The sequence below is a fragment of the Euprymna scolopes genome, chromosome 10, assembly GCF_053919585.1.
Source record: "Euprymna scolopes isolate OS-2025 chromosome 10, ASM5391958v1, whole genome shotgun sequence".
Lineage (NCBI taxonomy): Eukaryota > Metazoa > Mollusca > Cephalopoda > Sepiida > Sepiolidae > Euprymna > Euprymna scolopes.
Window position 1 is genome coordinate 62,528,090 of NC_136491.1, and position 23,819 is coordinate 62,551,908.

At 33.4% G+C, this 23,819-nt stretch overlaps 1 protein-coding gene across 3 annotated transcripts in view; it reads left to right on the forward strand.

Annotated features, from left to right (window-relative positions):
- Window positions 1-23,819, forward strand: part of LOC145286014 (aspartate--tRNA ligase, mitochondrial-like) — a 517,834-nt gene that overhangs the window by 92,286 nt on the left and 401,729 nt on the right. For all 3 annotated transcript variants that reach the window (XM_080134627.1, XM_080134626.1, XM_080134628.1), the window contains exon 2: window positions 19,036-19,208. In XM_080134627.1, coding sequence (XP_079990753.1) covers window positions 19,036-19,208 — 173 coding nt within the window. The remainder of the gene's footprint in view (window positions 1-19,035; window positions 19,209-23,819) is intronic.

A 23,819-nucleotide genomic window follows, 5' to 3' on the forward strand; every position in this document is an offset into this window, starting at 1 on the left:
AAAATTCCTTGACTGTTTTTTTTAAAGGCAAAAATTCATGAGTAAAATTTTACTATTTTTGAACTATAGGAACACATATTTCTTCAGGCACAAGGCTAGGCGGCTAATGCGAATGTGTGGTTTTTACTGCCTTCTATCGATCTGTAGTTCTAAACAAGGACAAACCGCTACTTCCGGTTTTTCGATAAAGACGTAAAACTGCTTGTGTAATCACGCTTTTTTCAAATAGTCGTTTAAAAAATTCTTTTATTTAAAAAATAAATGGAATTCAAAATATAAATATGGATAAATTCTGACCAATGAAGAATGGAACTAAAAATTCAATAGTATTTTTTATAGGTAAGTGATTTTTTTGGAATTTATATCGATTTTTTATAACTGAAGTAAGTAAAATTTCGTTGATTTTCTTCAAATCTTTTTTAAAGATAACCAATTGAAAAAAACAAGTATTGCATAATTTGCTATTAAACCTGTTATTTTATTTTAAATTTGGTCTTTGCTCCTTTAATTGAAAAAAAGTTAGAGTTTGAATTACATTTTGCAAGTAGTTATAAGCTTGTAAATATAGGAGATCGAATTATTCAATTTTTTTTCACGCATTCTTAAGATCAGTTTCTGACACTGCTACCCCTTCTACTCTAATAGTTTCTTCCTCAGAACTGCTAGACTTTAGAACTCCCTTCCGAGTTCCTAGTTTCCCAACTGTATTGACATGCAGAAGTTCAAGTGTAATGTGAACAGACATCTTGCTGCTCAACTCTCTACAAAGAATCCTTACAACTTATATCCCCCGATAGTAGCCCTAGCAGTGTCAGAAAATCGCCATTAAAATGCGTGATGAAAACTTGAATATTTAGACTTACTATCTTTTGAAGCTTATAACTACTTGAAAAATGTCATTCAAACCCTAATTTTTTGGTATTATTATACAAACACTGTGACAGCGAATTAGTAAAAACAGACGTAGTATTCTGTTACGTTTCGGTGTGCTGAACACGAATCTGAAAACTGGGTTAGGGTTATTATTAATAATTCGCTGTCACGGTATTTGTATAAATTTACCAATTTTTTTTTCAATAAAAGGAGCAAAGACCAAATTTTAAAATAAGATCAGGTTTAATAGCAAAATATGCAATACTTGTTTTTTTAAATCGGTTTTCTTTAAAAAAGATTTCAAGAAAATCAACAAATTTTAACTTACTTTGAATATAACATATATATATAAATTCCAAAAATCACTTACCTATAAAAAAATACTAATCAATGAGTACTTCCATTCTTCATTGTCAAGAATTTATCCATATTTATATTTTATATTCCAGGTCCTTTTTAAATAAAATACTTTTTTAAGCAAGTATTAAAAAATAACGTGATATCAGATGTTTCAGAACGGAAATAAAGGGAGACAACTGTCTCCTTTTATTTGAGTTAAGAACTACTAAGGGCCAGAATTAATCTCTTTTTCTATTGCTGGCTGTAAACAAAAGTTAATCAATATGGGCCATTGTATTTGAAAAATAATCACATAAAAAAATTCCGCTTGACTGATTTTCGATTTTTTTTTATTCTCTTAAAGAAATACATGAGTTTTTTTATGTAATATATTTTATTTTGTCTTTATGGAGTGATTTTTTTTTTTTTTTTAATCTAAAAAAAAAAAACATTGAATGAAGCAGAAAAAATTGTTGTAGGTATTCAATGTTTTCAGGACAAAATTAAAAAAATTTGAGGTTTCACTTAAAAAATAAAGGTTTTAAACTTTTGACTTTACAGGTAAATTTGCTCAAAACTATTCTGTTTTTTTGTTTTAAATTAGATTATTTTATTTATTGATCTTTTATCTTCAATTTGTAATATATAAATTTGAGGTGAGAAAATTAAGTATTTTTATTTTAATAAACATTGCAAAATGGGGGGGGTAAATTAAAAAAAAAAACGTTTGTCTAGAATATTATATTCAGTTTATCGGAAAGACCATAAAATTTCGCATTAAACCTGCAAATATTGTAAAAATTGAACCAATAGAAAAATTTTGATAGATTTTTAAATTGAAAAAATTGAAAAAAATTTAACTTGTAAAATTCAATTCATTTTATTATGTAAAAAAATGGCAGCATGAACACACGCAGGCACTTTGTAAACACTGTTTTTTTTTTTTTTAAATAAAAAATAATGTTTCTATTATTTTTCAAAAAACTTTAATAGTTTAATGTGGAAGTATATTCCATAAAGAAATTAAACAAACCACTTTAAAAAGAGAAATTACGAGTTTTGTATATTTTATTCGCAGTTTTGTGTTAAGGGTGTCAAAAATTCTGACATACCTATAGTAGCCCCTACATCAAAGTATATATATAAACATTTTGACCCATCCCTTTATTTAAAAATTTACCAAAAATCACGAAATTAACCAATTTTAAATCAAAACAAAAGAATAAGCGAAGTAATCACCCTGTTTAAATATTATAAAAAAAATGTTAAAACTTAAAAAAATCGAAAAAAAACCCAAAAAAATTAACGTTAGGCAAACAAATGATGTTAAAATTTCTTAAAATCGGAAAAACAAAAACAAAAAAAGAAAACGCGAATGTGATCGAAAAAAAAAAATTAAAAAACTAACCTAAGGCAAACGAACGATGTTAAAATTTCTTAAAATCGAAAAAAAAAAAAAAAAAAAATGCGAATGTGATGGAAAAAACCCAGAAAAATGAATGTTAAAACATTTAAAAAATCTGAAAAATAAAAACAAAAAAAACATAGAACGTGAAAAATAGCTTAAGTAACCCTGTTTCAATATTAAACCTTTAAGAATCGAAAAAAAAAAAAAGACATCTCACACCACGATTCGAACTCACAACCTTTAGATAAAGTGTGCAAAAAACCTGACATGTTACCCGCTTGGCCAACAAAGAGCAACTAAAACACATTTGAATTTATTTATTTAAGTATTAAAAACAGAATTGACATGTGCCCGCAATAAAAGTTAACTCTGCTACTTCTATTTGACCTCATTAATGAGTTCAAATAGAAGTAGCGGAGTTAACTTTTGTTGCGGGGCAGCTTTTGGGTTTGTTTACCCAACTTTGGCTGGTTGTTTCCCCAAGATGTTGGGGAGGGGGAAACCAGCTCCCCATTGTCCAGATTGAATAGCAATTGTCTGATATAAGGAGTTTGGCCTCACATTGATCAAAGCTGATTGCTTCTGGACGTTCCCCGGTGCCGGGAACAATTCTTAGCTTTGAATTAGTTTCGCTTTGATACAAAAAAGCTGAACGAACACAAGACGGGCTGAAATAGCAATAATTTTGTAAAAATCAACGTAAATAAATCTAGACGCAACGGGTGTTTGCAAATTGTACATATTATGATCTAGGGGCTATATAAACAGTTCTAAGCGATAGTACCCCCCCTCCGGGACTGTTGGGGAAAAAGGCGTTTTGAGACATATAAAAAATGCGTACGTGCATTTGCCTTTTATATATATATATAGAATATATATATTTTATATATAAAGAATGTATATATTTTATATATATAGAATATATATATTTTATATATATAGATGATTACAGAATGAACAGATTATTTTTATTTAAATCTTAGTGGAAATGTATTATTTTGTTTAAATAAAAAATACCTTTATGAAAGTTATGGTTTTCTGTAGTAAAAAAAAAACAAATGAATGAATTTATTTTTGCTTTTTTTATGAAAATAATGCATCGTAATTCATAACAATTTAAAAAAAAAATTATTTCATTTTTACAGGAACATTACAAAAAAAAAACCCAAAGTCCATATTAATGAATTTGATATAACTCCAAGAAAAATTAATTCCTCGGACTCCTGATATTACTATTGAATTAAGCATTGGTTATTTAATATTTTCACACAAAAAAATTATAATAGCAAAAATATTTCTACTTCTTTTTTTTTAAATTACAGATTTCGCATTATTTTTATATGCAAGATTTTAATAATTTCCTTGCTCGCATGAATGTGAAACTTTCAGCGTAACATAATTTTTATATAATCTTGAACAATAATTTCTAAAAAATTTAATTTAAAAACAGGAACATAAAAAAATAATTAAATTAAAAAAATGATAAAAATGATACAAACGTTCAGGATAGGAAAGTATGGATGCACGTCTGTGTGAAAAAAAAAGAAAGAAAACTGGCACCCCTACCTCCTTTTAATATCCTGACTTCATTTTGAAACAACGTTTTAATTGGCTGTAATTTTGGGTTTCCATATAATCGTGTTAACAAAACTTCATTTGTTGTGTATTGGCAAACAGCAGAATGACTAGCTTTTTTGAGAGGCTAATTAAACTATTTTTTGTACAAACAAGGTGTTTTTATTTAATTGAATATCTTAGAACTTTACTAATTATCTTTTAAATAGACCCAGAAAACTAATATTTATCTTTTAAAGGATTTTTACAATGAATTTACTTAACTTCAAAATTTAGCTGAATTGGTTAGCTCGTTGTGAAAACATTTTTCATAACTTTTTTTTTTTTCATGTGTCCAAATATTTTTTTCCTTAAAAAATTAACTTTAATCTCTAATCTTTCAAATACAATCAAAAAGTATTTGGAAACCTATGAAATAAGTTATGATAAATCGGCTTTCAAAACTAGGCCCCCCCCCCATCTTTATTTGTCCATTTTTGCCTGTACCTAATAAATAAATAATGTTATTATTTCAGTGCATCAGTACCAATATAAAGTTAATATTACATCTATCTATATATATAAAAGCGAAAATGTATGTATGTATGTATGTATGTATGTATGTACGCTTTTCCTCGATGTCCACAAAAGGCTTATTTCAGAGAAGCGCTTGCTCGGTTCACAACTTCTTAAAACTTTTTATATCATCTATAAATTGTAATATCTCAGAGTTACCCACGGAGCTCGCCTGTCTATTTAATTTTATTGACTTTAAAACGTTAATTATTCCACATTTCCCGCATTGGCACGTGTTACATTCGGTTTTTGATATAAAAAAAGCGAAACTTGACTCTAATCACAGGCCGAAAGCCAGTTGTCTCAAGAGAGCTAAGTAAAGTTTGTTCAATGTCGACTTCGTCATATCAGACTGTAGCTTTCATTTCGCTCCTCCTAATAAACAGGGAGCGGGTTTTTAAAAACCAACAAACCGATTTATTCACCTCATTCAAAACTGTCCCACGCAAAATGCTTACTGCTGAATACCTATCGCCGTCACGTCAATCAAAAACGCGCACCTGTTTGTTTTTTTAACGCTTTACTATTTTCCAACTGCGCATCCTGAAGGCTTCGTTTTTTTTTCACATTTTCGGGGTTTTTTCACATACCCCGAAAAACACCCGGGCAACGCCAGGTACCCCTCGCTAGTCTATATATATAAAAGCGAAAATGTATGTGTGTATGTATGTTCGCTTTTCCTCGATGTCCACGAAAGGCTTCTTTCAGAGAAGCGCTTGCTCGCTTCACAACTTTTTAAAACTTTTTATATCATCTATAAATTGTAATATCTACGAATTACCCATGGAGCTCGCCTCTCTATTTAATTTTATTGACTTTCAAACGTTAATTATTCCACATTTCCCGCATCGGCACGCGTTACATTCGGTTTTCAGTATAAAAAAAAGTGAAACTCGACTCTAATCACAGGCCCAGAGCCAGTTTGGTCAATGTCAACTTTGTCATATCAGACTGTAGCTTTCATTTCGCTCCTCCTAATAAACAGGGAGTGGGTTTTTAAAAACAAACAAACCGATTTATTCAAAACTGTCCCGCACAAAATAACTGCTGAATACCTATCGCCGTCACGTCAATCAAAAACGCGCACCTGTTTTTTTTAAAAATACTTTACTATTTTCCAACTGCGCGTTGTCAACGCTTCGGGTTTTTTTCACATACCCTGAAAAACACCCAGGCAACGCCGGGTACCCCTCGCTATAAAAGTGAAAATGTATGTATGTGTGTATGTTTGTGTGTCTGCTAAAAACTTTCGATAGACACAACGAAGATTCACAAACTCGGTATCATATCGAAGCCCCATCCTTCGCTTAAAAAAATATCAAAAAATTGGCCAAAAATGTTAATTTTTTACCCCAAAATCGACAATTTTCAACAGGGGGGAGGGGTCAACAAAAACAGTTTTCTCGTAACGACGAGCGGTTCTACGCATGCGCCAGATGACATCATGACCTGATTTACTTTAAATAGTTGAAAAACTGAACAAATTTCATGTACGTCGCGTTACCTCAGTCGATTAGCGCGTTGGTTCATTATCTAAACGTTTTGGTTTCGAATCGTGGTGTGAAATGTCTTCTTTTTCTTTTTTTAAATTTAACTATTGAACCAGTGTTATTTAAGCCATTTTTCACGTAACGTTCGTTTTTCTATTTTTTTTTTAACTTCGCTTATCCACCCCCGACCACACACCCAAAAACACCCGGGTACCCACTGATTTTTTAAATTTTAATATCGAAACAGGCTTATTTAAGCCATTTTTCACATGTTCGTTTTCTGTTTTCATCGTTCGTTTGCCTTACGTTAGTTTTTTTTGTGTTTTTTTTTTCGATGTTTTGATTACCCCCCCCCTCCCACTTAATTAAAACGTTTTCTTTTTTTACTTTGCTTATAACAAACAAACTTACGTTATCGTTGTCACACTCGACGACTTCCGGGTGTGCACCTATCAATTTGGTTCTTACTTAAATAAAGTCAAACATCTTTCACTAACTCATTCTGGCTGGCCGATTTTATTTTCAAACTTCGCCTCAGGGCTTCGGGTTCGATCCTACCAACTTTCCCCCCCTCGCCCCCCCCCCCCCACACCGGGTTTCGTTTTTATTTAACACCACACACACCTACAAACACTCGGGCAACGCCAGGTACCTCCGCTAGTATTAATGAAAAGGAAAACATGTTTTAAGTACATAGGATTATTAGTATCTCATTCTAACATATATAGTGTCATGTAGGAAATAAGGCGCTTCAATAAATACTTGAAGGAGCTTGCCCCCTCTCTATTTTTTATTTTTGTCTTTTTCTCAATTGGTGGACATTTAGGAAATTGATCCCCATCTCTAAATTCCACAATTTACACTTTTTTTTTTCTTTTTTCACGTTAATCTCATCGATTACAAACTTGACTTTCAGATTAAAAAAAAATAATTTTTGAAAAAAATCTTTTTATGACTTTTATCGTGGGGGATAAATTTTCAATTATAACGTTCTACTATACTAAGCACATACTTTATGACCACCACCGAGAAAAATATTGTGACTTTCTCAATTCTTGTGTGTTTTGGGAATCAAGAAATGGATCTTGAATCCAGTTTTCAGTATTAAAAATGAAGTATTGCCAGTTAATTCAACCATCATAGATAGATGCTGAGAGATAGACTTATTTCTGTAAAAAGAGAAAGCTGATTGGCAAGTAGATATTTACAAAGGTGTGTAAAATATTCATATTTTCCCACAAGAATGCAATCATATCAGAGCTTCAAATTGCGTTGGAGAGCAATTATTTTACTTTGAGCTTTGAGATATGTAATGAGTGCATTACAATGAAATATTGTTTCTTTTAAATGAACAAATATATCTGTATCCATATATTGTCCTTCAATTTGGAGGCTAAATTGCTTTTGATAAAAACGCGTAAACATGCAACTCATAAAATCTAACCAGCAAATCAGAAACATAGTATTAATGCTGGAGTCCCTTAGGGGTGCATGCTGGGTCCCACTTTCTTCCTGATCTACATCAATGATCTTCTAAATCACATCCTTACATCATTCGTAAACATTTATGCTGACGACACTACCATCTATGGCAACACATCAAAGGCCATAAATGACCAAGTTTTCTCTGATGCTCTCTCCTCTGATCTTGAGCATGTGGTACAATGGGGAAAGAAGTGACTGGTTACTTTTAATGGATCTAAAACCAAGCTCCTATCTTTACATTATCAATGCTTTGATCCCCATCTGGCATCAACTAAAATGAATGGCTCTCGCCTTGGGGAGGCTCCATGTTTTGACAAGCTTCTGGGTTGGATCTTTACTCCTGATCTGAAATGGAACACGTACATCAAATCTGTTGCCAAGGTCGCTGGAAAAATGGTGGGATCCATCTATCGATCCAGTAGATATCTCACTGCTGATGCAATTCTCTACCTATATAAGAGCCAGATACGTCCAAGGATGGGTATTGTTACCACATCTGGGCAGGAGCTGCTAGAAGTAGCTTATCCTGCCTTGACAGAGTTCAAAATAGACTTCATAGCTTCATAGGTGATGCCCTTTTCTCTTCCCTGCAACCTCTTTCTCACAGAAACAACGTTGCAAGCCTGTCTCTGCTTTATCATTATTTTCATGGCAAGTGCTCGTCTGAGCTCCAATCTATGGTCTCCCCTTGCCGAAGTTTCATGAGAAACACTTGTCTAGCTGAAAACACTATCAACAATTTCCCCCACTCTTTATCTGTGCCTAAACATAAACGTAGATTCCATGAACAAAACTTCTTTCTTAGAATTGCACGCCTGCAGAACTGTCTTCCGTTTGCCTGTTTTTCAGTTGATTACAATATGGTCATCTTCAAGTCCAACATAAACAAGCTCTTAATGAGCCATTCCCATTAAGTAATCCAATTTACCAAATTTCCACTACTATGATATTGTCCCATCGACTACTGTACACTCTTTAACCCTTATCCTCGAGTGATCTCTGGGCCTTGATAAATGACGACTCTTATGTAAAAAAACAAAAAACAAAACAGCAAAGTCATCGAACAGCAGTGTGTAATATCAATGATTTATGAGTGCTCCCCATATCTTCGTACAATAAACTAAAGATGTGAAATTTAAGTTGTCTGGCTTTAATAAAGTTAACAATTCTTGTCACATAATCAATCACTTCATTTAAATCTGGAGGCACGCACAATTAATTAATTACACCTGAATATTTGTTCACCATAGCTGCAGCTCCATCAATGCATATACTTGAACAGTTCTGCCATAAAATGTCATGCTTTTCAAAAAAGGATTCAATTACTTGAAATATGTCTTCACCCTTTGTATGAGTATCCAAAGGCTTGCACAATAACATGTCGTCTTCAATGCTGAAATTATGAATGTAACAAATACAAGTATTATGCCTCAGCCAGCAACATCCGTGGATTCATTCATTTGGAGTGAAAAATTTTGACTTAATTTTACTATTCTAACTAGTTCCTCTTGGAAAAACTCAGCCATATCACTGATATTTTTAGAAACTGTTATTATTAGAAAGGGGCACATTCTATGCAGCAAACATATTTTTTGCCCATCACACACTCTACTAAATCTTTTGCGCCAGGTTTTATTAGTTTCAGCAATTGTATGGGCTTCAACTTGTTTGGCTATCCTAACACTAATTCTATAAGAGGCAAGAAGTGCACTCTTATCACTAACAAAAGATCCAAAAACTTTTACTTGCTTTCAGTTCCTGACATTTGTTTCTAAAATAATCAATACTTTAACTTGTGAGTGTTTTGTTTCTAAATGTCATTAGAGTTTAGCTGGGTAGAAACTACTGTTGTTAAGAATGGTTTCACGCTGAACATAAAGTATATTTGGCCCTTTCTTATTGCCTGTCCAAGTAAATCCAAATCTGAAATAACTGTCATCATATTTTTGCGTTTTGGAAACTTCTGCACTTTTTTCTTCATTGTCGATAAAGAATATGATAGTTTTTCAGCAGACTGAATATTGCTTTCACTTTTTTTATTTGAATTTTCTTGAGTCTCTTTGTATTTCTTTGTTTTCATTTTAAAGAGTGGAATTATTTGAGGCCCTAAAACAAGACACCACCAAATATTGGAATAACTTCCCAAAACAGATACTGGCTATGTCTAGTATGAATAAAAAAAAAACTGTTTCACCAACTTCACAATGATTTCAAAAGTTTCAGAGTGAGTTTCCAATTCCAATTATTTTTTCATATTTTATAAAAATAAATGTCTGTTCAACTATGCATGTTAGGTTACCTCCAAAAGTTACCACAGAATTGCCCCCCCCCCTATATGTAAAACGATGAACATTTATTATAAATTAAATTAATATTATCAATATAACTTTTGTACCATTTAAAAGAAGAAGGGAAAAATAAACTACTAATCATTTAAAAAAAATTTTTTCATCGCACAAAAATAATGAAATTGCGAGACGAAAATCGTGTTTACAAAATTGGCGCTTTAAAATAACGTTACCATGTAGTAAGCATTTCGAACGTAAAAACATATCCTTGTTTAATAAATCTAGCAAAAATAATCTAATGGTCAGATTTTCATGAAATTTTCGATGCTTATCTATTTTAGAATGAAATTACATATAAAATGCAGTTTCTGTAAAATATATGAGGGGAAAATATTTTTTTTAGTGCGTTCCCCCCCCCTATTTATTTTTTCGAAATTTGAACAAAATATATTTAAATCTATCGACATTTCTATTTATTATGAAACATAAGAGTTCAAATAAGTAAAACATATTTATTTTTTAAAATTTAAATACACGTATTGAACAAAAAATTCCCTTGAAGTTGCAATTAAGAAAATTATATAAATTTAATATTATGTTTTTTTTTAAATAACGTTTTTTCGAATTAATATATACTATAATCAGTTGAACTGCCAAGAAAAAGAAACTTCCTCAAAATTAATTAATTTTTAAAAGATTAAAACGATTAAAATTCCATTATTTTAAAATTTCAATTTGAAAATATTATTGCACAAATATTAAGCATTTTGTAGCCCCCACCTCATATTTTGTTTTTCTCTTTTTACTGAACAAAATATGGAAGCCCCTAGGTAACCAAACGAACATTCAGCAAAACCGTGTTTCATATTTAATATACAAATGTTTATAATATTATTAATCGTTAAACTGTGTAAATCTTAAAATCTAATAAAATTATAACAAAGATTAATTATTAATTACAGTTTGAAGAAGATAAACAAAGTCATTAAGTCGCTTCTGCTTTTCCATAGTTCGTATAGTTAACACAAATCTGACATCATGGAAACATGCGGTCCATTTTTCACAATCCTTTGCAAATTCTTGACAAGCATTATAAACATTGAGAATTATTTGTAGGATCTTTTGATTTTACTTATTATACGTAATTAGGTTGTTTTTTTTGTTGTTGTTTTTTTCTCCTTTATTTTATAATTGACAACTTTTCATCAAGGTCACTATAGTCATTTTGTGGAACTTCCACAAAATGATTTTGGTGGCCTGTTTAGGATTGGAGGAGTGTTTCCTTTAAACTGCCGAATGGAAGAGAGAGTCACGAGAGCCGTGTGCTGGTTATATAAAAGAGCAGGGGAGACAACTCTTGTCTGCTTCTGGTTAATTCAAGAGAGATAACTTTCATCTCTACAGCCTGGATGAGGAGCTTAGCATTTGCTTATATTTGTTCATTAGTCGTTCCTCTTCATGATTTTACTATATTTTCGTGTTTACAACCATTTTATCTTTTTGAGTAATCAAAAATTGTTCCATTTAAAAAAAAAAAAGTTTTTTCATAAACCATCTTAAAACTCTTTACATCTGGTATCATATCTCTTTTCAGTAAAAAAAGATCACTAATTAAATTTTTTTTTTTTACACAGGCATCACCACATTATCAAGGCCGAGAGGCCACTCGAGGATAAGGGTTAAAGAGTGTACAGTAGAAATTGGATAATATAGTAATCATTAGTAATGGAAATTCGGTAAATTTGTTAACATATGGAACGGCTCATCAAGAACTTGTTTATGTTAGACTTGAAGACAACCATATTGTAGTCAGCCACAAAGCAGGAAAACGAAAGACAATTCCACAGGCGTGCAGTTCTAAGAAAAAAGCTTTGTTCATGGAATCTACGTTTAGGTTTAGGCACAGATAAAGAGTGGGGGGAATTATTGAGAGTGTTTTCAGCTAGACGAGTGTTTCTTGTGAAAGTTTGGGGAGGGGAGACCATGAAAATAACGATACATCAAAAACAAACTCGCAACATCTCTTCTGTGAGATAGAGGTTGCAGGAAAGAGAAAAGGATATCTCCTATGAGGCTACAAAGTCTATTTTGAACTCTATCAAGGCAGGACAAGTCCTTTCTAGCAGCTCCTGCCCAGATGTGGCAACAGTACTCCATCCTTGGACGTACCTGGCTCTTATATAGATAGAGAATTGCATCAGCAGTGAGATATCTACTGGATCGATAGAAAGATCCCACCATTTTTCCAGCGACCTTGGCAACAGGTTTGATGTACGTGTTCCATTTCAGATCAGGAGTAACGGTCAAGCCCAGAAGCTTGTCAAAACTTGAGGCCTCCTGAAGAGGCGAGCCATTCATTTCAATTGATGCCAGATGTGGATCAGAATGTTGATGATGTAAAGAGAGAAGCTTGGTTTTAGATCCATTAAAAGTAACCAGCCACTCCTTTCCCCATTGTATCACGTGCTCAAGATTAGAGGAGAGAGAATCGGAGAGAACTTGGTCGTTTATTGTCTTAGATGTGCTATCATAAATGGTAGTGTCATCAGCATAAATGTCTACAAATGACGTAAGGATGTGATTTGGAAGATCATTAATGTAGATCAGGAAAAGAGTTGGGCCCAGGATGGACCCCTGAGGGGCTCCAGCATTAATACTGTGAGCTTCTGATTTTTGCCCCTAAACTACTACTCTTATGGATCTATCAGAAAGAAATGATTTAATAATTGAAAAGATATTTCGTGCTATATCATAGCTAGAGATCTTGTGAAGTAAACCATTATGCCATACCCTATCAAAGGCCTTAGATATATCAAGAGCAATTGCCCTAGAAAGGTTGCCTCCGCCGAGAGATTTGCTAATCCTATGAGATCTAACTGTAAACACATCTGCTGTAGATCTAGCAGAACGGAAACCATATTGAGTGTCACTAAGAAGGTTATTTTTGTTGAGATGGTTGATTATTTCTGTATTTAACACAGATTCCAGCAACTTACTCATGACGCACAGGAGACTTATTGGCCTATACTGAGAGGGGGATGAGCGATCACCTGAATTCTTAAATACAGGGCATACTGATGAGATTTTCCAGGGCGATGGGAAGTTATTCTCCTTAAGACAACGTTTAAACAGTTTTGTAAGTATGGGCGCTAGTTCTGGTTGAAGTTTTTTGAGTACTATAATTGAAATACCGTCAGGGCTGGTTGCTTTACTGGAATCAAGGTTTTTGATTAGCTTGGCAACATCACGTACAGATATATGTATATCACATAGCGTGTTTTCTGATACAGGAGGAAATATTGGGAGTTGGCGGCCTTGATCGCAAAGGGTAGAATTAGCTGCAAAGAGTTTGGCTTTGTCTGATGCTGACGAGATTACCTCAGGTCCATTGATGATAGTTGGGATAGAGCACACGCTTCTGTTCAGGATTTTGTTTGCTATTTGCCAAAACTGGTGGGAACCAAGCCGCTGCTCAGCTACTTTGGACTTGACGGACTGAGCATACAACTCTCTTGCGTTCTTTATTACTTTCTTACAATGGTTGCTGGCAGTCCTGAAAGCGGCTTTAGTTTCCATACATCTATTACGTTGGAAGCAGTGGAAAAAGTGATTTCTATGCGCAATGGCAGCAGCACATTCTGGAGAGAACCATGGCTGGCTGTTAGGTTTTTGCTGGAACTTTTTTGAGTGTATGAAACGGTCTATACCTACAATTAACCATTCCGTCAGGTCTGATACTATAGAGGACACATCCTTTTTAAACATGGAATGCAGAGGTAGATCCGATATAAATGTACGGAAACTATCCCAGTCAGCCTTAGTGTATCAATATACTGTACGATGGAGAGGTACGTCTGGGAACTTATTACATTTCATTTTTATCTTAATCGATACAACAGAGTGGTCGGAAGATCCAAGGGGAGACAGAACAGAAACTGAACATAGTTCAGGGCAAGTTGTGAGAAAAAGGTGTAGTAGACTCAGATACTGGCCGTCATTGTCGGGCACACGGTTGGGTTCATGAACAATCTGAGTGAGGTCATAAGCAATGGAGAAATCATGACAGAACCTCCCCTCATCATCAGTCTTGTTTGAGTGGGTCAACCATTCCACGTTGTGAACATTGAAGTCTCCACATACATGAATGTTAGCTGAAGGATAAGCAGATAGAACTTGGTCAATTTTCTCAGATATGCTTTTAAAGATAGTAACTCCGCTGTTGTGGGGGCGGTAGAGAGTAAATATAAATGCAGTAATGTGAGCTAATGCAACCCGGAAGCACATATAGGGTAAGTTAGGATCCTCTCTGAAGATGTCCCTACCACATGGAAAGCCATCTTTAATATAGGCACATATTCCATGCCCATGGCGATCTTGGGGTCAGATTTAGAAGTTAAGTTAGAGTATCCTTTAATTGCGAACTCTTCTAGGGAAATAGCCTGTCCAATGCCAGTTTCACTTAAAAAAAAAGGTCTGGTTTAGTCTCCTGTAATTGGGTTTCAACCTCTGGAAGGTTAGAATGTAGACCCCTGATGTTGGAGGAGGCATGGTAGTAGGGGTCTACGTTGGAAGTTGAAGAACCGGGTTTAATCGTGTATTTTTTCTTGAAACTTGTCATGATGGAATTTTGGAATTTGTGGACTAGGTCGTCAGACTTGCTTAGAGCAGGCCAGAGAGGGAAAGTAAGAGAGAAAAAGAAATCAAGAATTTTTTTTTTATTTTTTTTGTAGAACATGATAAGGTAAAGCCGTAACAATTACCCACTAGTATGGCATCGAGGCGCCCCACCAGAAGCTACTGCATGGTCCAGAATCCATTCACCAAATGGCAATACATCAGCCCCAGTACTTTGCACCTGCTGATAGGACAGCCTCCTTAGTGATTAATCCAAGGTTCGGATCCCTGACAATCAGGCGGATAACGTCAGCCCAGATAAAACGTTTACCTCCAGCATCCTTACTAGTGACATGGCTACAAGGATAGACATAGAAACAGAAAATTTCCGCCATCTCGGCCAACTGTTCACACAAAATACTGCCAACCTAGAAAACAGCTTTTTCTTCTCCCTTTGTTAGAAAAATCACTCATTAAAAAATGATGACTGAGGGACAAATAAGGAGAAGCAAGAGTAACGGGAGCTGTCGATAACGCATCCACAATGTGTTTTCTACTCTCCATTAAAAAAAAAAAATTAAGTATTATACTTAATAAAAGTCCATCGGACATGTTTAAGGGAAAGTATGGTGATAGATTCTCCTCTCACGAACTAAAAATGAATACAATTACCTAATATATTTTTGCGATCAACTTGGTAGATAAATATGGACGAGAAAAACGCTAGCATTTAATAAGACAGAAATACATAAATTAAATACTGAAATAAAATGTAGTTATTAATATTTGAATCTAAAGATAAAAAGTAGGACTAATATAGAAGTCACTTATCTCGAAAAAACACTTCCGTCTCCAAAATGCAAACTGTAGAAAAGAATTTTAGTTTTAATAACATCAGCGTTCAAAAGACTTTCTTTCTTTGTTTTTTTTAATTAACCGTTAAAAGAAAAGCGTGATCTTATTCTGGACTTTAGCTAGTCACGTTTTAAGAAACTTGCGATATGTCTGCAGCCATTTAATTTTTTCATATAAAGCATTTGGTCTTCTTTAAGAAAGGGCTTCCGGAGCCCCTCAGCCTCACTCATGGAGCCAAAGGACTTCTTGCTCTCAACATAATCCTCTACCTGTTTAACAGCCAGATACACCCTGAGATGGAATACTGCTGTCATATTTTGGGAGGTGATGCTCTAGGTGTATCAGAATCGGCCATTAAAAATGCTGTATATGAATTTGAATAAATCAACTTACTATCTTTCGAAACTTATAACTACTTGAAAAATATAATTCAAACCCTAATTTTTTTTTCAATTAAAGGAGCAAAGACTAACTTTTAAAAAAATAACAAGTTTAATAGCAAATCATGCAATATTTGTTTTTTTAACTCGGGTTTTCTTTAAAAAAGATTTAAAGAAAATCAATGAAATTTTACTTAATTCGATTATAAAAAAATATATAAATTCCAAAAAATCACTTACCTATAAAAAATTCTATTTAATATGTGCTTCCATTGTTTATTGTTAAGAATTTATCCATATTTTTACTTATATTCCATGTTCTTTTTAAATAAAATACTTTTTAAAACAAGGATTAAAAAAAAACGCGAACTCTGATTTATTGAGTGTTCAAATAAAGGGAGAGAAATCTCTGATTTTTTTTCGCGATTATCTTACGGTGATTTATATATGCCAGAATTAATATGCCTTTTTATTGCGTGCTGTTAACCAAAATTAATATTTTTAGGCCTCCATAGATGAAAAAAAGCACACATTCACTTATAAGTTTTTTACGTTAAACAAAAAATCCAGTCAACCGATTTTTTTTTTTATTCTCTTAATGAAATACACGAGTTTTCGGTTATTATATCTTATTTTTACTTTATCGAGTGAATTTTTTTTTTAAATATCTAAAAAAAGAAAACATTGAATGAAATAGAAAAAATTACCGTCAGCATCCGGTATTTACTTGACGATATAAGCATAACATGAACTTTCATTTAAAAAAAAAAAAAATCAACATGGTTTAAAAAAAAAAAAAAAAAGGTTTTACACTTTGGACTTTACAGGTAAATTTCCAAAAAACACTTCTTTTTTTGAGGTTTTAAATTAGAATATTTTATTTATTGATCTTTTATCTTCAATTTGTGATATATAAAACTTTGGTACGTAAATTAATTATTTAAATTTTAATAGACATTTCAAAATGGGGAGGCGAATTTAAAAAAAACGTTTGTCTAAAATATTATATTTGGTTTATTGGAAAGAACATAAAATTTCACATTAAACCTGAAAATATCATAAAAATTGAACCAATAGAAAAATTTTGATAGATTTTTAAAGTTTAATAATTGAAAAAAATTTCACTCGTAAAATTCAATTGATTTCATACGTAAAAAAATGGCTGGTTAAACGTGCACCGGCACTTTGTAAACACTGTTTTTTCAAAAATAAAAAATAATATTTGTATTATTTTTTAAACAACTTTAATAGTTTATTTTGGAAGTATATCCCATACAGAAAATAAACAACCCACTTTAAAAAGAGAAATTATGAGTTTTTTATATTTTATTCGCAGTTTTCTGTTAGGGGTGTCAAAAATTCTGATACACCTAGTGATGGTCGGAGCATTCTTTTGTGTTTCAACAAAATCGACTCTGCAATCTAGAGGGGGATGATCTGTTCTTGTTTCTACAGCCTCTTTCACACAGAAGACATGTTGCTTACCTCTCTCTGCTGTGTCATCATGTTCAGTTTTGTACAATTTTTTAAAACTGCTTCCTTCCTGTACAATATTCACAACAAGAAGAACAAAATTTCCTAGAATATCCCATCTGTAAAACAAGATACCATGAAATTGTTTCCCAAATGACAACAGCATGCTCATCTTCAAGTCTAATCTGAACAAATACTTGACAAGCCATCTTGAATAATTAGTTCCCCTTAAGTAATTTTCTGCCCATTCCACTCATTATTTTCGATCCTCCTACAGCGATGATCACCGTCCAACTGATGACCTCTTTAACCCTTACCCTTGTGTGGCCCCCAGGCTTTGATAAGGGGTAACCATTAGTAAAATAAATAAATAAGAATAAATAAAAAACAGTTTTGTACAATTTTTATATCCCCTTACAAAGATTAAAATCAATGATATTAAACTCTATGTCTAGAATACTTATTCCGATTTTGATCAGAATCCATTTCATCATATTTTATTCTAGAAAATTTAAGGCTTCATGCTGGGCACATTGACATAGAAATAAACAATTTTTTTCATTGGAATAATAAGACAAACAAGGAGGAATCAAAGATTTGAGTTCAGATTTCTCCTCTGTGAGGAATGAGATCATGCTCCCACTAGATTTTGAAGTCGATTCTGACTTTTGGCAAGGCAACAAAGAATGTTCTGAGCAGCACCTCCCCAGATGTGACAGCAATATTTAATTTTGGGACATATCTGAGTCTTATCTAAGTAGAGGACTGCATCAAGTTCAGGTACTTCCGGAAAGGTTGAATGAGCCGACCATTTTCCAATGATCCCAGCAATATACTGGATATAAGCATTTTAGAATTGAAATGAAACTCAATTCTTGGAGCTTCTTCAAGAAGAGAGCCATTCATTTTGCTAGGGAAAAACAAGGGTTCAGAAGCTTGGTTTTAGAAGTGTTGAAATTAATCACTTTTTCCCCTGTTGACTTATGGCAACATTTCAAACGCCAACAATGACCAAAGTCTTTCTGAATCTCTCTCCTGATCTTGAGTACATGGTACAAGGGGGAAAAAGGTGGCTGGTTAATTTTAATGCATCTAAAACCAAGCTTCTCTCTTTTCATCATGATCGTTTTGACCGCCGTCTGCCCCTATCAGATCCATTACATTAAAGTCTCCGATAATTTACACACAATCAAAAGCCTCAACTCTCAGATTTTAGGACTAAATGTAAAGGCAAAGCGAAAGACTATTTGATGTTTGAATATCTTGTTAAAACATTCTATGAGAGTAGTGGTTGCATCAATGTCAGCTTTCACTATTGTCAGCCATGTTTTAATGTAGCCCATCACAGCCTTAGGCAGTATTGAAGTGGATCTGATGCAACAAATTAAAGTGTAAATTCATTAGAAAGACAACAGAAATTAACTAAGCCTAATCTGATGTCTGAATAGAAGATTGCTAACAATTTATACTTTCGAAATTTCTAATTTCTCTATTTTAATTATTTGCATTATTCACCTATTCCCACTACTACTCTTTATTTACATTTTTTACTCTTCCTTTCACTATCTTAAAGATGCACAAATGAAAATTTACAAGATAACACCAGCATAAGAGTTTGAATAGTCTGAACAGGTTTTCAATTTTGTATCCATCAATATTCAAATAAAATCATTTTGAAAATTTTTAATTTCTTATTGTAGGTACAATTAGTAGTTTTGTAAAAACACGCAGTCATACATGTGGAGAGCTGCGAGAAGATCATGTTGGTAAATCAGTTGTACTTTGTGGTTGGTTGCAGTATAAAAGGTTTGATCAATTCATTCTACTCCGTGACTGGCAGGGCATTACACAGGTCCTCATCCCATCAGAAAAGGTAAGTGTTATTTTGAAAAGAGATTGCTCATATAGTAAATATATCTATACTATATAGTAGACGTAAAAAGGAAAGAGTGATTCTAGTAGTTGTGAACCAGCTGATGTGTACAGAGGAAGAAACCCGGAAGAATTCACAAGACCAGATTAAAAGAATTTGATTCTGTCTGTTTTGCTGCAAAGCTTTCTCAAAGTAAGATGTGTGACTTCATTTTGCCCACTCAAGTACAAATCCATACACTCAATTTGCTTTTTTAATCCACAACAAAAATATATACACATTTCCTAACTTAACCAACATGAACTCTTTTTTTTTTAATTAAATTATTCACCTCTGACAAGGTGCATTGCCATTGAGATGTAAGGGGCTACTGTGATTAGATGCCAGGTGGCATCCTAAATGGGGAGTTGCAAGATGTTTGTTCAGATGACATTTAAATTTCTGCATGTTAGTACAAACAAGGATAAAATTCCAAAGTTGTTGAAGTTTTTCAGCATCCGATGATTTCTATATATATATAATTTTTATTTATATATATAATTTTTATTTATATTTATAATTTTTATTTTCAGCATCCGATGATTTCTATAGTGATGGGTTCGAATTTTGCTGCTAGTCGGGTTGCAAAGCTGATACACGTGTATACAGTTTGAGCACATTCTAATGTGCACTGATAAACTTACTAAAGTTTTACCTATGGAAGTACTGGTCAAACAAGTACAGGGTGTAATATTGTGATTATGGGACAGGGCAGGCTCCACACTGTCTAGTGTGGAGCCTATTAGAGATTTTTTTTTGTACTCTGTTCAAGAGACTCATGGTTGGTGCAACAATCAAGATGTGGCAACAGTACTCTCTGCATTGGCGAATGGTAGCTTTATAATTTATAGAAATATGGAAATATACTTGCAAAGTGTACTAGCCTGCTAGGAGGAGTCTGTCTATTTTTTGGCAAAAGAATTGCTAGTATCTTTTATGTATTTGTTCCGATTTATGTGTCTGACTTTTAGGCCATGGATTTTGAGTGTTAAAGAGTAATCGGATAGGGTGTAGTGTCATCAACATCTCAGATGCGATTAATCAGGAAGGTCATTTATGAAGATCAGGAATAATAAAAATCCCAATATTGACTCCTGAGGCACACCCACATTAATAAAATGTAGTTTGAATGTTTGGCCATTGAGAATATTCTTGATTTTTTTTAACAAAGAAGGATCTGATTAAATTAAATATTCATCCAGTAATGCTATGCAAATTAATTTTCCTGAGAAGACATTCACTCTAAAGCTTGTCGAAGGCTTTTAGATACTACAATCGCTACTGGCCTTACATCATCTATCATCTTCATGTGTATGATACATTAGCTCAGAGATGATTTTTAGGATGTCGGCATTGGAATAGGATTGCCTAAATTCCTAAAATCCATACTGTTTGTCAGAAAAAAGTTTAGCCTTTTTGGAGGTGGTGGATTATGGCTAGATTGATTACCGATATAATGATTAAAAGATTTTAGCAAAGTGAAAGAGGAGACATATGAAGCGATAATTTTGCAGGTCAGTTCTTTCACTAGAATTCATGAAAACTCACAGCAATTTTCTAGCTATCAGGGAAATAAGATTTGACAAGGTGATATGTCGTGTATAATGCTAAGCAAGTGTTCAACAACCAGGTTATTTCCATGTCAAATCATCCAGGGCTTGATACCCATATCCATAAATCTGGCTATAGTTTGCACTGCAGATAGACAATATAGGAACTAAGAAATCCTGAAAATTTGAGCACATAACTCCAAGTGGTTTCCGATTTAGAGCACTTTTTGTTTTAGTGTTAGGAGCATAATGGGATGGCTGGGCGACAATTTTGTGATGTCATTTCTTTGAATATTTTGTGATTGGAAAATCGTATGGCCCTGAAATTTCACCCAAGTAAGTTTTTTGACCCAAGGAATTCAAAAATGGTGTCAGGTTTTCTCAAAAATGAAACCTTATAGAGATATCAAGGGTTTTTGGATTTTTCCACATGTGCCCCAAAATCAAATAAAAAAAAGATGTAGCTGGTATAGTAACGCATTACTTTTTTCATATATTTTTTTATACACAATAAATTGTCTCTGGACCAAAAATGGTTAAAAGTTCTTGCTTCATTCACCTACAGTTTCTGTTAAAAGTCGAGTATATTTTTGATGATAATGAAAAATATTCCTTCTTGCTATTGGATGTGATAATCAATTTAGACATGTGTTAAACTTATGTCACACCTTGATTTTGGAATACATTTTGGAGTAAGCTAGATACTAAAAGTAAACAGGCTCAATTCCATAAGATATTTACAATAAAAGTAGTTCTCACAAAAACTTTCTCCATATATTTATCTCGCACATTAAATTGTGTCTCCATCAAAAAATGGTTAAAAGTTCTTGTTTTGTTCACTCACATTGTTTGTTGAAAGTAAAAACTTTTGAAAAAGTCTTGAAACATTTCAAAAACTTATGTACACTCATTTTCTGCCTTTTTGACTCCTACGCTTGTTCCATTTTCTTATAAAAAAAACATGGCAATTTTGATAAGGGCTGTTTGTTTTAGCAAGGCTCCTCTTTGAGTGAACGTACAATTTCATACACAAAAACGAACTTGAACTATTCCTTGAGAAGTGCCTTCATGGGAAGCAACCAGTTTCAAACTGTATGGGGTTAAGTCAGGGTGAGTGATCATTCATACCAAATTCCATAAATTTCATATTCAAACAGGCATCCATTAAAAACGTTGAATATGTAAAAATTGGTAAAAAGATAAAACAGTTGCAGTGAAATGGTATTCATAAAATAATGGATTTCACAACCAAAGTCAGCATTCAATATTTACATGCTGCTGTGTTCTTTATGTCAGTGAAATGCAGAAATGGTGTTTTGATACTCTTGGTCAGTTATTGTGTATGTCCTTTGGTACATGTTGTTGGGGATACAACACAAAGAATTTTCTTGATGGGAACAAACCATGTATCATCAATCTGCATCCAACTGCATGTCTTGCGTCGTCCATGGAAATGCATGAACTTGACAGTTACATTACTTTCCTCTGCATTTATTTCATTCACGATACCAACCCAAAGCGTCATAAATACAGGTTATATATTGGATTGGTGTGATGTCAGAGATATAAAGAATTGATGGCAAGTTAGTCATGAATATCAATATATAGTTCATCCCCACTGGACAACTTATGGCCAATTTGTGATGTTGACAATGGTACAAAAAGGTGACTAGCTCTGGTTCCTGGCACTGGAAAACCTTGCTTCAACCGACTTTCTCACCTTCTCCATGGTTTCTTTTCTGATCGCAAAGAAACGGTTGGCAGACATCTGGCAGATAGCATTATAATCAAAGATTTGATTATTTAGAGGGCGTTGGAGTGACCACTTAGCCATATCACGTTTTACTGAACCATCAATTTCATCACAAGGAAATTTTCTATGACTGGTGGTGAAGAAAACCCACTCACCTTCAATACCAAAGTCCTTCTTATGCAAGTATAAATTGATGAAATTCTTGAAGTTTTTATATTGAGCTTCGCAGCAATCATTTGTTTACATGCGATAATAAGGTCTGGATTAAGTGAACAGTAAGCGTCTGAGTTTGATACACGAATGCAATGTCATGGGTTTTGTCATCGGAAATAAAACACAATGAAATGTGCTTTGGCTGCTGATCAGAATCTGTTGTAAATCACTACTGGGTGCAGGGTGCAATATTCCTTGCTCCAATGATAACTTTGAATTTTGTCTTATATTAAAAATTGAAAGTTTTCTCCAAAGTCTTCCAGAATCAGCACCTCATTTGAACAAAGATTGTATTTCTTTTGATTAAAGTATCTTGCCTTGGCATTTTGTTAGTGTTTAGTAAGATTATCAATGGTGTCGATCAACATATCTTTATATTCTGTATATGTTATTGTTGCATGGTCGGTTGTGTCCCATTGACTAAAATGAAACTGGTCATTGGGCTTCATATCATACAGCTCCTCATCCAAGAATTTCTGCAATGCTACTCTACCAGGACAATTTTCAGAGCGATGCATCATACTCTTTGTTAGAAGAATCACAAACTAACTTTGAAATCAAATCTTTTAAGTGATGTTCCACTTCATGGCATCGACAAGAAGTTTTGCATTCTGATGTATGTCACAGAACAGAATGTGTAGATCCAGCTAAAACACACCACTTGCAACATACAGTTCATACAAATTACACATTATCAAGCGTTTTGTTTGCGAACACCCTTTGCTAAACTAACAAAGTCCTTTTTGCTTGGTATTTGGCATTCATCATTCTCATACATTTATATTATCACATTGACCGTCTCTGGGAAAAATCTGGTTAGGTTTTGACAAAATACTATTTGTCAGTTCTCTGGCAGTTTGAACAACATACTCAGATACCTTGAAGAATTTAGAACTATATGCACGAGACCAGAAATCAGGAACAAGTGTCATGATTTGGGTTTGATCAGGAGTTGAAGTGCTCTTTCATCAGATAATGTAACCGATCCAGTTCTGCTGCTTTTTCTCTAGTGTCTGTTTCACTGGGCATTAATTCTGCACAGTCAGTTCACCAACG